Below are 17118 nucleotides of genomic sequence, written 5' to 3'. Positions count from 1 at the left end.
GCTCAGAAAGTAGTTCAATTCCTATGTAACCCAATCCCAAAGTCTATTCCCTAAGCAGTTCATAGGCTTCAGCCCTGGGCACTCTGGTTTCTCAAACATTCACTCCTGGGATGGTTGGCTACAACAGCCTAGAATCTTGCTTCTGAGGTCATCATGGTTCAAATGCTCTTATCAATGGGAAACTACCACCTGTCCCTAGAACAGAAAAGGACAAATGAAACAATTCAAAACATGACCCCCAGCCCAATTCTCAGAACATTAGGACAAAAAGGAGTAGAGGAGAAATTAGCCACCTTCTCAGCAGATCAGTTAATGAAGCCCTCACTGTTTGGGAAATGTGACCTTTACTCTCTCTGGGGGCAGCAGAAAGAGCAAGAAGAACAAGGGATGGGGGAGGGGGGAAAGAGTGAAATTGCCGGAGTCTGGCAATTTTAAAGACAGCCCATTTTTTTCTATTCAGCCAATGAGAAAAGGCTATTCCCACCCCTATATAAATAGAACATAGTATATCTTCTCCCAGAAGTAGGATGCCCCTACACTAGATGATCTGAGTATGCACAGGACGGCTCCTGTTAAACCTGTATATAATCTGTTTATACATAATGTTTTCATTTTATCACTTTGTTAGGCTGTGAGTTCCTTGATAGTATTACTTTTTTGCCCTTTTCTTTGTATTCTCCGGTGCTGACTACATTGCCTGCCACATTGTATGCACTTTAAAAAATGGTTGTTGACTTATTTTTATTGTTAATATCACTCTTATTCTTATTATAAAACCCAAATCAAAAGCTACAGTGGAAATATCTTTGGAATCTTCATTGATCTTCACGAAAATGCACAGTACACTAGACTCTGGAGACTAGGACTTGAGGTTTCTCTAAACCAGTAACTAGCTTTGTGACTTCCTGGAAATTCATTTAATCTCTCTGAATGGCAGCATTCTCATGAATGTAATAATTAATTTCCCAACTACTTCATAATATTGTTGAGTGAGTATAATGGTTAATAATGGCAAGAGATTGAGTAATACATCATTGTTAAAGCAACACATTATTATTATAAGTTGTTCTTTATGATAAGCACCTTTTTTTAAGCTCTTGCAATCCCAGATTTTAGTCATTTGACTTTATCATACTTTATGACAGGCGTAGTTCATACACAGTGCTGTCAAGAAAAGGTTTTGTGGATTTTTTAAAAAATGAATTAGTGTTTTGTTGATTGCTCATTAGATAGGGGGCAGTTACGAGGAGCAGTGGATAGAGTACCAGGCCTGAAGTCAGGAAGACCTGAGTTCAAATATGGCCTCAGATACCTACTAGCTATGTGACCCTGCGTAAATCACTTAACTCTGTTTGCCTCAGTTTCCTCATCTGTCAAATGAGCTGGAGAAGAAAATGGCAAATCATTCCAGTGTCTCTGCCAAGAAAACCCCACAAAGCATCAGACATTGATGCTTTTGCCCAGCAAATATGAGGGCCTCATCTAAATCAGCCCAGTAACAGGAAGCTCTGTCAGATAACAAAAACCTTGCTTCCTTAGCCCATACTGTGTATGTAATTAGTGCCCCCATACTGGACCAAAAGTTGCAAGCTAAGTCCCTTGTTTTGTGATCATATCCTTGAATTGTACTCAGCACACCTGCTTCCCTTTCCTGCTTCCTCTTTCCCTATGGTTAATTACTCACATAGGAACATATTCTACTTTTGGCTGAGTGCTGAAAAATTGTGTATAAAAACAAACCTCTGTCTTCTTGCAAATTGCTAGTCCTTCTTCCAGGGCTAGCCAGCTGCTTTTTGCATCAATAAAGCTCTCTTGACTAGGAGAAAATATGCCTCTAGAATTCTTTCAGACAACCCAACTCCTGAACCTCATCATCCTCTTCAACATGACTGAAAAACCACTGAACAGCTACTAACACAAGATAGAGATAATTTGTAACTTTAAATTTCATACATATAAACCATCTATACAAATATGTAATGTATATATATGTAATATATAGATATATACATGTGAATCTATAAATATATATGTGTGTGAATTTTGAAGACTGAGAGCTAACTAATATTTCAAGAAGTCATGAGACATTTAGAAAGGGTAAACAGCATACAAATCTGGAGAGAAAATGAATAAGTTTAACAGTCTTTCATTCCTAATTAAAAATGAACTGTTACTGTTATTCAATGAATAAGCCATTCTGAGGAGAATTTGTGGAGGTTAGGAAACTTAGAGAACTTTCTGTTCTTAGGAGAACAAAAATGCTATATTTTGTGGTGATTTGAACAGTTAACTGACATCTGAGAAATAAAATGGAATTCTTAAAGGAACTGAGTAAGCTACATTTTGAAAAGAAGTGAATTGTTGGTGTTGGACTATGGTTCCAGTATTTTGGAAGGGTCAAAAATTTCAATTGTGAGATAATTCAAGTCAACAGCACCTTATTTGTTGATATTTTCCCCCACACCACAGAAGTGACTTTACCTGTTATTTTCTCATATCAGATACATCATTTAAACATTTATTTATATTTTGGCATTGTTACTATTAATAAATTACGTAGCCAGTAACATTCCTCTTTTATTGTTACTATGAGTTTAGAGTTTGAGACTAAGAGAATAGAGAGAATATACATGTGAAAATAATTTTTCCAGTTCTCATGGGGAGAAGCTTAAGAGATTTGATCAATTAAATAATTAATGAAATATTTTTTCATGTTAATTTCAGAGATAATTTTAGATCAAATCAACAACCTACTACATTTTTGTTTAAATCTATTTAGAGAGAAAATGTGTGTGTGTGTGTGTGTGTGTGTGTGTTGTGTGTGTGTGTAAAAAAGTCAGTAAAATTAAAGGGTATGGGGTTGGTATGGTATCTCTAAAAGGCAGCTAGGTGGCTCAGTGGATAAGAGCACTGGGCCTGGAGTTACAAAGATCTGCATTCAAATGTGGCTTCAGGAACTTACTAGAACTATGACTCTGAAAAAGTCACTAAAACTTGTATCTTCTTCCACTTCCTTATGTGTAACATGGAGATAAGAATAGTAATTATCTCTCAGAATTATGGTGAGCATAAAATGAGATAATATTTACAAAGCACTTAATACAATACTTGGTGTCTGAGGCAGGATTTGAACTCAGCTCTTCCTAACTCCATGATGGATGTTCTATCCACTTCACTACCTAGCTGCCCCCCTTACTCTCCTTATTCCTGCACCCTGAATTGAAAAAAAAAACTTATAACAAATGTGCATAGTTGAGCAAAAGAAATCTCCACATTGTCCATGTGTGGAAAATGTATGTTGCACTCATGGTTGATGGCAGAGACAATTTTTCATGCTTTTCTCAGTGTACATGCACACAAACACGTGTGTACACAATATATGTGTTTGTGCATATATCTTATTTTATAAGTCATCAGCTGAGTTCTGCTTAGCTTGCTCTGCATCAGTTCATACATGTATTCCCAGGTTTTAGGAATCACCTACTTCACCAGTTTTTAATGTCTCCATAATAGGTTATTATAAGTCATATGCCATATCTGTTTGGTTAGTTCCCAGTTGACAGATATTCCCTTAGTTTCATTTTTTGACACTACAAAAAAAACTAATTTTAATAGTTTCATGCATATAGGTCCATTTCCTATTTCTTATATGTGTGTGTGTGTGTGTGTGTGTGTGTGTGTGTATAGGTATGTATATATGTATATTTGTTTATAGGACTAATTGTAGAATATTTTTTGTTTAAAGAATATGCATCATTTAATAACTTTGGAGATACAGTTACAAAATGGTTTCTAGAATAGCTAGAACACATCACAGCTCAAACAAATATTTATGAGCATTTCTGTTTTCATTCAGTACTTATACCAACTTTCATTTCCCTCTATTGTCATTAGAAATGATAATGACGTGAGTTAGAATCTCAAAACTGCTTTAATTTGCATTTCTATGATTTTTACTGTTTTTGCAGAATTTGTCATATGTCCATTGAAAGTTCACATCATTTAACCACTTGATCTTGTTCTTATATAATTGTATCAATTCCTTGTGTATCTTAGATGTCAGGCCATTAGCAGAGAAACTTAAGGTTTTAATAGTTAACTATTTTCCTATTATTTTAATTATAATTGCTTTATGAAAAGCCTTCAATTTTATATAATCAAAATTTTTCATTTTGTCTTTTGTTATCTTCTCTATTCCTTTATTCGCAATTGATTTTCCTATCCTTAGGTTTCTTTCCTTGCATCTCTATTTTTTTTCTTAATGAAGTAGATGTTTTATGTCTAAGACAAACATTGGATTTGAATTTATCTTGGTATGCACTGTGAGATCTTGGTTTAAATCTAATTTCTCCCAGAATACCTGTCAGTTTTCCCGTAAGATTTTATTGAATAGTGTAGTTCTTGCTCCAGCTCTTGCAGAAAAGGGTCTTTGAATTGATTTAGCACTATGCTCTTGTGTCCATTTGATTATATATTTTGTGTACTTAATCAGTTTCATCGATCACCTTTTTTGTTGTTTAACCAGCAAATAATTTTCATTATTATAGTTTTATACATAGTATGAGATCTGATACTACTTACTTTCTTTTTTGATTCTTTTAAAATTCTCTTAAGATTCTTCTCTTTTTGTTCCTCCAAATGATTTCTATTATTACTTGAGACAAGTAACCTTGGTCCCATGCCATAACCTTGGGGGACCCCTGACTCTCTCTAATGCACACAAGAATGTTAATCCTAGGGGGTGGGGAAGACTTAGTAGAGACAAAATAGACCTGTATCTTTAAAAAGTATCACATAAAAAATGGATAAGATTTATTTCCTCAGTCCAAGAGGGAAGGGGGAAAATGGGTAGTAGTTTCAAAGAACCAAATTTCATCTGTATGGAATTGACTATTTCCTGAGCATAATTTGAGAGTGGAATGGAATGACATGGTATTAAGTTATATTTCAATTGGATTACAACTTCCATAGAATACTGCACATGGGATTCTTTCTTTGATACAATTTAGACATAATACTTCCAAGGTCTTATCCAACTCTGATTTTCTCTCATTTTTCATGACTCTATGCTGTCTTTTAGAACAAAGTTCTTATTGCTTCTTTCTTCCCCTCACTTCTGATGACCAGTAGGCAATGATTCAGGGAGAGAGAACTTAGAGGGGACAGAGAGTGAGAGAGAGAGAGAGAGAGAGAGAGAGAGAGAGAGAGAGAGAGAGAGAGAGAAGAGAGAGAGAGAGACAGAGACAGAGAGTCCTAAGGCTCATACACATAGATTAAATACAATATTTACCATGGCAGTCTCTGACATTAATGGGACAAGTTGGAAGACCCCTCCTACTTCCCTTCTTCTCCCCTTCAATCCCATCATCCTTAGTTTTCAAATAAACCTGATTTCATCTGCAAACAAATATTGGCAGACAGTACCTGGATTTATTTGATGTGTCTCCTATATCTGTATCTTTGGATGTATCTGCTATTTGGCAGCATGACTAATTATCCTTTAATTGTCATTTCAGGTTTATCATTATTCGTACACAGCCTCATATGTGATTTACAACATACATACGAGGTAAATTCTTTGATTTTCCATGTCCTTTTTATCCAATTTTCTGTGATTTTTTATATTAGGATTAATTTATTCCTATAAAATGTTTGCATTTTTTCAAGGGAAGTTTGGGAGTTAAACCCTCCAGAGGTCGAGGATTCCATTTTGCAGTATGCGGCTTGGGGTGTACAAGGGCAGCAACTGGTAAGGAAAGAAGGTTACAATAAATGAGTTGGAAATCTGGCTTTGTCAAAGATCAAAATGTTTAATTCAAGTAGAAGTATCAAATTTGGCATAGATTTTTATACTTTCCAGTTCATTTTCACATGCATTTTAAAATTGATCCTATCCTACAGGGATATTGATCTATCATTTGCTTCATTTTGCAGATGCAGAAATTGAGATAGATAAATTATAAGTTTGGACCATGGTCACACAATTAGGGAATAAGGGAACATGAGCTCTAACTCGGAGTTCCCATTCTTATTCTTTTGTTGGGGTGGGGAAGGGAGGGAGGGAGGAAGGAAGGAAGAAAGGAAGGAAGTATGGATGAAAGAAGGAAAGAAAGATGGACCTATTAATCACTTAATATATGCCAGAAATTTTGTTTACTGTTGAGCATACAAATAAAAGCAAACAAGACATTATCTGCCCTCAAGGGACTACCATTTTAACAGGGTATGACATTGGAGAAAGGGTTGCTGGGAAGGGAGATGGTACCAATATCAGGGACATGCATGTGGCCCATGTACAGGGAAGATACACACCTGGCCAGTGTGATGGTTTGATATTTGAAATTATATGGCAAAAAGCTCACATAGCACAACTGGGAGGTTGAGGATAGGTTGCAAGGTGGATAGAGAGGGGGTCCAGTTTCTATTAGAAAGAATGTGATAGGAGAGTAGGGTCAGGGTAAAAAGATAGCAGGAAGTGACAATGTATTTATGTGAAAATATATTTCCTGACCTGTTAGATGTAAGTAAAAGTATTTGAAGTTTATGATTTTTTACCCTCAGATATAAACAGTTTTTTTAAATGTGATGATAGTGAGAGAGAGAGAGAGAGAGAGAGAGAGAGAGAGAGAGAGAGAGAGTTTCCATTAGTAATTTCATGTCTCAGAAGAAAATGAGGGTTGTTCCCAGTCTTTTTTTTAATTCTATTTTTCACAGAAGTAAAATAATTTCACATAATTTTATTTATTCAGCATAATTATCACTTAATGAAATGTCTTTCTTAACCTAAATTTGAGGATCAAACAAATTGGCATGTATAGTTAAACTTTTTGACTTGGATCAGTACTTTCACTGGTATATGGAACTCTTAGAAATAAATTTCACAACAAATGCAAAGGAATAAGTGCTCCACAATTTACAACCTTACAGAGTTGTGTGTGTACCATAAGGATAACTGACTTGCTCATAGTCACTCAGCCAACACATGAAAGTTATGCCCTACTACCTCTTCATATAACCAAAAACTGGAACAGTGCGTGGGAATGAATTCTAATGTGGTCAAACTAAATAAAGGTGAAATAAAGGGAATTAAGGGAAAACATAAACTTTACAGACAGATGTGACAGACATCATTATACAAAACCTGTATAAATAGACTAGGAACATCAGCGAAACACGCCTCACAAGTGTGAATAAGCTTCTGAAAACAAACACATTCATTTTGTCTACAGCTATATCAAGAAGGCCAAAGATAACAATATTCCACTGTCACCTGTAGTAGTCAGACCCTTTGGGAAGTTTTGTGTTCAGTTCTGAGGACTACACTTCAGGAACTATATTGATAAATTGCAACAATCTAGGTGAGGGTGACCAGGAAGGTGAGAAGACATTATTTTCTATGAGGATCACGTAAGAATCCTGGAATGCCAACCGTGGAAAAGAGAGAACTTTGGCAACATGTGATTACTATTGCCATTACTTAAAATAACTGAAGTACTAGCATGTAGGAGAGACTTTAGATTGACATAGTGTCACTACCTAGATAAAAGTAACAAACTGATTTTAAACTAAGGCAGATTTGAGCTCAGTTAAAGGAAAAACTTCTGAACATCTTCTCTAGCATATTGGCTCCCCATTCTGAAGGTCTTCAGACAGAGATTGGGTGATCTTTTGCCAGGAATACTGTAGACAGTATATACACATCTGGTTTGGGGATTCAGTTAAATCCCTGGCCCATCTAGTTCTTGGGTCAAAGAAAAAATATAAGTCTAAATTAAATATGACATGTTTAAGTGGGTTCTCAATTCTAAATTGAAAATACCAGGAAACAACGGGAAACTTTAAGCAGAAAATGTCACTTTAGGAGAAATCAAGATGATGAACTATTCTGGACAAACCTACTTTCTCTGATCAAAAATCTTATCTACCACTTCTTTCACTGAATTGAGAATAGACTATGTAATTTTACTTACCTAAGACCTCAGGAAAATAGTACTTAGGTACTGGGAGCTCCAGTACTAAAACTATGGAAGAAAACAGATGTCAATGTTTGAAAATTTGGTAGTTTTACATCAATGGTTGATTTTTTTATTCCAACTAACTGCTAAAAAATATAAATACAGCAAATATGTACAGTATCTATGAAGTAATTCTCTGGATTTCAATGGACTGGTGATTGCTGGGAGGAGGGAAGGAATTTGATAACTAAGTAAAATGCATGTAGAGCTTGGAAAACATTCTGTTTCTGTTTAGTTTTTGTTAACTACAGTTTATCATTGTGAAAAAAATATACAGACTGTTTTGAAATGGATCAGTGCTTTAGAAAATGATCAAAACACAATTCTAAAACATGCATGCCTACACGCATGCATGCACGCGCGCACACACACACACACACACACACACACAATGTTAAACAAACATTTTTGTATGGTCTCATGGTATGATTCTTAAACACATCAAAAATAGTAGATTAAATTAAAAAAATACTCAACCTCTGATTTATTTTGGGTGGGGAGCTAACAGTGAGAACCTCCTTCTGCTAACATTGGGCAGCATCTTCTCTGCAGCTGTGGTATTATAAAGTTGTTTTGGAGCACTGCAAAATGAAATGACTTGCCCAGGGTCACTGAGCCAGAGTGTGTCATTAATGAGACTTAAATTCAGGACTTCACACCTATGATTAAGTCTCTATGCATTGTATTATTCATCCAGGTTAATATAGATATGCTAATAAATATATTTGGGGAATGATTAAAAGTAATTATTCTGAAGAATTCTGGTGGTTATAGATGGGATATTATTTTTTTAAACTAAAAGTCACATTAAATTAATTATATTTTCCTTGGTTTTTACTTTAACCTAGAAAATGGAAGGGAAAACAGGTTAAAAAGATCTTAATTTGTCCAATGGCACATCCTCAAATCTTCACATAGCATGGAGGTCAAAACATTGTGAATATGTGTTAGGGCTATTCTTCAAAGCCTATAAGGTTATATCTCACAAAGAAAACCCACCAAATGGTATAACTATATTCAATAATTGGTAAGTAATTGTCAATAGAGTCTACAATAGAGCACTGGTTCTAGAGTCAGAAGATGTGAGTTCAAATCCAGTGTCATACACTTACTAGCTGTGTGACCCTGGACAAATTACACACCCCTGTTTGCCTCAGTTTCCTTATCTGTGAAATGAACTGGAGAAAGATATGGCCAACCAGTCTAGTATCTTTGCCAAGAAAATTCCAAGTGGGGTCATGAAGAGTTAGACATGAATGAAATAACTGAACAACAACAACATAATTATCAAATGAATATGTGTGGCAGGAAGAAAATTTAAGGATCATCTCATCCAAACCCCTAATATTACAGATGAGGTAACTTAGAACTGGGGAAGCTAGATGGCTTAGTGGATAGAGCACTGGACTTGCAGTCAGGAAAATCTGAGTTCAAATTCAGCCTCAGACATTGCTAGTTATGTGACCCTGGGCAAGTCCCTTAACCTTTGTTTGCCTTAATCCATTGGAGAAAAAAATGGCTGACACTCCAGGATCTTTGCCAAGAAAACTCCATGCAGAGCCACAAAGAGTCAGATATGACTGAATGACTGAACAACAATAACTTAGGACCATAGAACTTCAGTTATTTACCCACAGTAACATAGGTAGTAAACGCTATAGGTCGAATCTAAACTGAGGTCCTCTAATTTCAAATTCAGCTCTCTTCTCTACAGCACATCATTGATCTAAACTTCTTTGGAAGCTTTTCATTAACCCTGACTAGCAATCCAATCTTATCTATATTTAATAACTTTCAAAGTTAAAGGATTCTTCATCATATATAACCTCAGTCCTTCAAATTCTTCATGCACATTTCATCTTATTCTGCTCAAAGTAAAGAGTATTTGCTTTGCTTCAAAATGTTTCCTAATGCACTTAATCAATCTTATCAAATCACTCTTATTGAACTACTTTCTCTTCATGTCTGAGAAATAAGCACAAGGGCTTCTTTGGTAACAACTTTTTGTCAGGCATACTTAAGATGTTATAGGTTCAATTTTATGGAATTTAAGTTGTAAAAAAAGAATGCCTGGCCGTGGAATATAAGACTGGTATGTACTAGAGTAAACTCAATTCAAGTGCCATATTGTATATTTCCTTTCTCCACTTCATGCACAAGTGCTAGCATGTCCCTCCCTAATTGTTTTCAATCTTATTATACACATGCATATGGCTTTCTGCAATAGCTTTAAGATCTCGAGGGAGGAGAATTTATTCTTTTCTTTGTATTTCCGTCTGTTAGGATAGTACCTGATGCATGTTAGATGTTTAAGAAATGCGTTTGAGTTGATTATTGTTTAGATATTGAATTGACCACAGGTCAACTATTTGTATTTATTATAAATAAAATGTAGAACTATTTATCAAACTTGAATAACTCAGTATAAATGTTTACTTTTGTATAAAATCAGATGATTTTGGTTATATTAAAATGTGAAATCTAGTATAATCTCCATAGTTTTTTTTTAATAACAGTATTTATTTAGAAATCTACCATATTCTTTTTTATTTATTGGTAGCTTAAAAAGACTAGGTTTTCCTATGTCACCCAAGCTGGAAGGCAGTGGCAATTTTAAGGTTAAATCCTAGTGATGATTGGCATGGGAATTTTAATTTACTATTTTTCCTACCTGTATCAGTTTTTAGATCTCTGAAGCTCAAACTCTTGAGCTCGAATGATCAAACCTCTTTGTCTTCCCAGCAGAGAAGATTGTAGGCATGTGGCACAATGTCTGACAAAATTATTCTATTTTAATACAAGGTTTTTGAGTTTAAAAGGAGATTAAAACCATTATGACAGTATTTAGGTAGATTGTGTGGTATTTGAGAAGAGATGCCATGGCATAATATATAGTGTATTGTACTTGGAGTCACTAAGACCTGAATTCAGGGCAACTAGGTGATATACAGTGGATAGAGTTCTAGCCTAGAATTTAGGAGGACCAGAGTTCAAATCCAGCCTCAGACACTTGGCACTTACTAGCTGTGTGTCCCTGGGCAAGTCACTTAAACCTGATTTCCCCCCTGGAAAAAAAAAAAGACCTGAATTCAAATTCTATTTCCCAGCTATTTGAACATGAATAGGTTATTTAATATCTCCACGAGTGCCAGAGAACTCCACAAGACCATGAATTATGGAGCAAATTTAGATCCATATGGCTAGAAGGAGTTCCTGCACTGACAAAAACAAAAGCCCTTGATTTAATGAAATGAAAATCTCATGATAACTGTTCATCATATTCTGTCTTTGACAATGGCACCAAATATCTTACTGGAAGATATGATATCCTCCACAAAAGGAGACAACTTCAACTGAAGTTACTTTGATATGTAACCTCAATACTTTCATCTTCCTTCAAAATTCTGATTTTGATTTTCACTTTTAAACTCTAACCATTATTCATTAAGAAATTCTCATTGGAAAGTATGGTATTTTATGTTTAATAGAAGTTGACTGAATGACTAGGATAAGGGTGGTCTTTAAATATCTAAAAGCTTTAAATACATGAACAGTTGGCACATAGAAATAGAATTATACTTGATCTATTCAGCCCTAGATAACAAAACCAGGAGCAATAAATTGAAGTAAAAGAGAAGCAGTTTTGGGCTCAGAATAAGAAGAAACTTACTAGTAATTAGAACTATCCAAAAGTAGACTACCTTAGAAGGTACTAGTTTCATCCTTACTTGAATCCTTCCTATTAAGGCTATTTTAGAAGACTCTTTATCATGTAAAAAAAATCTTCTGATATTCCTTCTTATTCAAAGATTTTATCATTCTTTTGCTGTGATTTCATTATTTTTAGTTCTCCCTTTTCTAGATCAAATATATATATATATATATATATACACACACACACACATATATACACACACATACACACACACACACACACACACACACATATATATATGTATACTGTAAGTAAACAAAAACTTCAACCCACTGGACTTTGCCAGAAAGAATATAAAAGAAACTGTTCCATTATGTTAGTTTTTAATATTCAGCCTAGTCCAAGTACGTAACTAAGAAAAAACCTACTGATTGAAGTGTTGGAGGGCAGAGAAAAAATATTTCCAAAGTTCCCGTTTAAAGAGGGCTCAGAAGACCAGACAACTCTTCATTTCTCATCAACAGTACTCCTGGGATTCAATTCTACCATTATCTTGACCTTGTGCTGCATATTCTCTTTTCTCTACCCCCCCAACTCTGCTGTTACACTTCATTCTATGTGTTTTTCCCCATTAGATTGTAAGCTTTTTGAGGGGAGGAATTGTCTTTCTTTTTCTTGTTTGTGTCCCCAGCTCTAAGCGTAGTTCCTGGCATATAGTATGACCTTAATCAATGTTTATGTATGGTATGGTATGGTATGGCTTGGTATTGTATTGTATGATATTGTCTCAAATCATATTGCATCATACCATGTTATACACAGTAGGGGAACCCAGAATGTCTTATAACAGAAGAAGTACCTTTGTGTCTCCCATGTTGTTGCTTCCATTGTAGGTATGCTGGACATTTATCAAAGACCACTTTAAATCCATTCATAAATGAATACGTGCATACAAATATAAACAGAGAACAAATATATTGCATACTTGCATAACACATATCAGTGTATGTATATGCAATATGTATGTATACTTACAGAATTTTGAGATGGAAATAATTTGTCAAGTTTGCTTAATCTCCAGTCTGATGCAAAAACAGTGATCTCCTGGTTTCAGCTTGAATACATCCAGTTATGATGAACTAATTCATCAGGTAGCCTATTCCAATTTTAGACTGTTCTGATTGTTGGGAACTGAATCCTAATGTGAATCTAAATTTCCCTTTCTGTAGTCCTTGTCTTAGTTTATATTTTTCCTCCTAGTCCATGTAGGACATACCTAATTTTTATTATAAATTACATCTCTTCAACTTTTTAAGTATATTCATCCTATTTCTCTTAGTCAAGACTTCTTTACCAAGTGAAATATTTCTATTTTCCTTAATCCTGTGCAAGAAGCATCCATTTTCCTTTTCATAATTTTCATTTTATTTCCTTGAAACTACTAACTTTGTTATTTCTTTCTTGATGTACAGAGCCAGAATTGCATGTATTTCAAGTAAAAATGTGCCATAGATTGGTATACTATAAGGATCAGTTAACTTAATATTGTTGACTGACCTTTATGGAGAAGATACTAATATCTGTCTTTCATATTTTCATGAATCTTTGAATGTGTGATAGAATATTTGTTAAGGCCTGTTAACATATAGAACAATCAAAATAATGAAACCACTAGAAGAGTGAATCTTAACCTGAGTTATTGTCTTTGGATAAGTTTCAAGTGGTTGGAATGTCTATAACCTTTGGGGGAAGTAAAAATCTCAATTTTCAGTAACTTCTAATTAAAATGCATATCTCTTCTAATTATGAAAAGGTAATAAAACAACATTCTAAGAATTGTTTCAAAGGTTTTTACCAAAATATCAAAGGTGTCTATCATAAAAACATAAAATAAAATAACATTTCCTATAATCAAATATGGCTAAGAGTATTTAGCTGAGGTGGTTTATAGGATTAGCAAGGCATGGAGACTAGTTTCTCCGTAAGCAAGGGAGATTGAAAATGTTCTGACCTCACTATTACTATTTTTTTTTCAAAATTATTTAACATTTGGGTTTTCAATGTCTTTAAATGGTGCTGTAAATTTGGAAGTATTGAATAAAGACCTGTGAAAGATCAAGTTCTAACTAAGGGTCAATGTGGGAATGAAAAAAAATAGCTGTGTATTTTCTTTGGTCTTTTAGGAGAAAAGATGTTATAAAAGCCAAAACAAGGGCATTTGATTTATTAATTTTGTTGCCTGAGGATTTATCTATGGTAGATTGCTTAATGAACTCAAAGACTACATTCATAGGCTTTTCAAAAGTAACAACCACAAAAAAAATACACATAGAGTGGATAATATCCACAAGAATATTAGAACCAAGGGTATTTTTAGATTCAAAAGTTATTGCATGTTCTCCCTATAATTAAGTAAGAAATTATTTGTTATTTTGTCAGATAATTTTAATATGCTATGGGAAAATGGGGAAAGATCATCTTATTCACTGTAGCAACTGACTAATCTTTCTAGCTGAGAGAAATCTCTAGTCTGTGTTCTACATGTAACTCTTCTTTCATTTTTCATATTTTACTGTGCATTGTAGTTATTAATGCCATATTTTATTTTGCTGTTGAACTATAAAGTCCATGAGCTCAGGGCACAGAATGGTTCTTTGTCTTCCTGATCTTTCATGTTCCTCAGAGCACTTAGGTCAATGTTTTACAAATAATAGGCACTTGGTAAATATTTATTGAATTAAGAAAGATGTGTGTGTGTGTGTGTGTGTGTGTGTGTGTGTGTGTGTGTGTTTCATTAAGATATAGTACATAAAGAGCCAAGGAAGGCAACAAAGACTTCAGTTAAATTCATCTTCTGAGATACTGGTTATGTAATCCTTGGCTAGTCAATGTCTTGGTGTTTCTAGTCAACTATCTATGGCTGTAAGTTACTGAGAAGGTAAAGTAGAATGGGTTTCCTCATAAAGAATTCTCCATATTAATGGAATTCTATGTTAGCCTATCTCTATCCTACAGATTTCAGAGAAAGAAATGTACTTATAAACTGTAAATGGTTCATTTCATTTAAGCATTGGAGATTTTGTCCTTTTTTAGTACTGTCAGCAAAATATAGCATTCTGATTTCATTGAATTGCATTGGAGATGAGCCATGACAATATTTTAATTGGTTTAGCCATTAAATAAATTAAATATCTAAATAGCCTTGGTAGAATATGGATAATTAATTTTCATGCTTAATTTTCAGATTTCTAATTTTGTTAGAAAATAATTCTTACTATATTATCCCTCTTCCCCAAAGTTGCAATCATCTTCTCTTGACTAATTAAAAACATTTTCAAAAGCTTGGGAAAAAGTGGAGAAAAAATATTAATGAACAAATGTTAATAAAAGCAAGTAATACATTTAATCTAATTCTTCCCTTTGAGGGATAATACAATGTACTATAGGTATATTCAGTTAATGTACAATTGACTACATATATAATCCTTAGCATAATCTCAAAGGTTTTAAAGCTGGAGGGAAAGCAGAGCTAATTTAGGGTAATCCTTTATGTTGACATGTTGAAATTGAGGCCCAGAAGAGTTTAGTCACTTTACCCGAGGATACACAGATAACAACGGAAACAACATAGCTAACATTCAGGTGGCACTTTAAGGTTTGCAAAACACATTGACTCGTTTCATCCTCACTATATCCTCTGAGGTATGTGCCACTTTTTAGATGAGAAAACTGAAAATGGCAGATGTTAAAAGGCTTGTCAAAAGTTACGCATAGAGTAAACATATGAGGCAAGATTCAAACACTGATCTTCATGACTCAAGGTTGAATACTCAGCAGAATCAACCTTTGAACCTAGATCCACTGTCTACAAAGTTATTGCTTCGTTCTCACTATATCACATCCCAAGGTGCTGTTGGTATTTCTTCACCAGTGTAATAAGCCAACACTATTAGACAAGTCATCCAAAATAATTCTTCAACTATGTCACTTCTCTGTTCAAGATGTTGCAGTGGTACCCAAGTTAATATCATAGGGAGTTATCAAGCTTTGCTAATTTTATATCAGCATTTTTCTCATATCTTGAATGTTGATCCATGTTTTCATTGCCACAAATGTAGTAAAATTTCACATTACCATATTGCTGAAATTTTGTAATAATCTCCTAAAAGCTTCTCCAACTTTCTCCTATTTCCCAATCTGATCCCAATCACAACTCTGCCAAACCATTCTTCCCTATTCATAAGTCTGGTCTCGTTACTCCTGTGATAACAGCCTTCAATGGGTGATTATTGCCTGCCAAGTAAAATGCAAGCTACTTGACCTGGTCTGTAAGGCCACCAACATTCTGATGCCATTTTCCATTTACAAACTTATATAATATTATTTTCATCCATATGTTCTGTTCTGTATTCCAGTGGCCTCCTTGCCACCTCCTTTGACCCTACATATACTGTGCTTTACATGGATGTGTTGTCTCTTGTCTCATCTTTATTACAATTTCACTTTTTGAATTTCCATCCTTAATTTAAATCACAACTCATATGATGTACCCAACAGGTGATTTACTTAGTGCCTTTAGGCAATAATGACATAGGGATTTCTCATGGTAGTTTTTATATTTGTCATACATTTTTAATATTAGAATTATTTGTGGATGATGTCTCTTATCCTTCTATTAGACTCCATACTTCATTAGCGGAGGTACTATATTTTACCTGCTATAAAGTTTGTATTTCCTTTAGCATCTGCCTGTGTAAAGTCAGTGTCTACAAGACATTTGGTGAATTATTGCTAAAGTTCATATTTGTCTGTCTGGATTTTTACTTGTTCCAGAATCTAGACCTACCTTATGTATTTAAATTTTTTTCCAGTTATCTCCTATTACTAACTTGCTTCTCCAATCAGGCAGCTGCCCTTGTTTTCTAATCATGACAGAGGAAGGCTATGCCTTTAATGTTCCTTTTCCTCATATACTTTTCTTAATATTACCCATCCTTCAAGGCCTACTTCATAGATGTAAGTGCAAAGGTTTACTTTTGACTTCTGTCTTTTTAAAAAAAAAACTCATTTGCATTTATTATCAGTCTTTAACACACAGTTCAGCACAGAAAAAAAAAACTCAGTTCATGCATGTGCAAACATGGTGAAAAGCCAGTGAAAAATGGTTTGATTGTTACAGCTCCAACAGCCAGTTTGTATACATGGTAAGGCCTAACATCCTAAGACTGGATATTGTCCCTCTTCCACAGATTTCTTACTTGCTGTAGCAGCTTAGAGTTTAAGTTTTCTGGGTCCCTGTCTTTCATTCTTCATTTCTTATTAGGCAACTCAGAAAAATAAAGCTGACCTCTGCATTATATCCTAGGTGATGGGACAGTCTCCTATTAATAAAACATTGGGTCTTTGTCTAATATTATCTATAAATCTGAGTCATGGATGACTTGGGGG

General features: G+C 34.5%; 1 protein-coding gene across 1 annotated transcript in view; it reads left to right on the top strand.

The window, feature by feature from the left end:
• Window positions 1-17118, top strand: part of DPP10 (dipeptidyl peptidase like 10) — a 956967-nt gene that overhangs the window by 811202 nt on the left and 128647 nt on the right. Inside the window, exons 6-7 of the mRNA XM_078146817.1 lie at window positions 5517-5569; window positions 5668-5749. Of these exons, the coding sequence (XP_078002943.1) occupies window positions 5517-5569; window positions 5668-5749 (135 nt within the window). The remainder of the gene's footprint in view (window positions 1-5516; window positions 5570-5667; window positions 5750-17118) is intronic.

Source organism: Phascolarctos cinereus, unplaced genomic scaffold (assembly GCF_003287225.1).
Source record: "Phascolarctos cinereus isolate Bilbo 61053 unplaced genomic scaffold, phaCin_HiC Scaffold_726;HRSCAF=1367, whole genome shotgun sequence".
Classification (NCBI taxonomy): Eukaryota; Metazoa; Chordata; class Mammalia; order Diprotodontia; family Phascolarctidae; genus Phascolarctos; species Phascolarctos cinereus.
The sequence above is the reverse complement of the archived record's forward strand: the minus strand, read 5'-3'. Positions and strand labels throughout refer to the sequence as shown.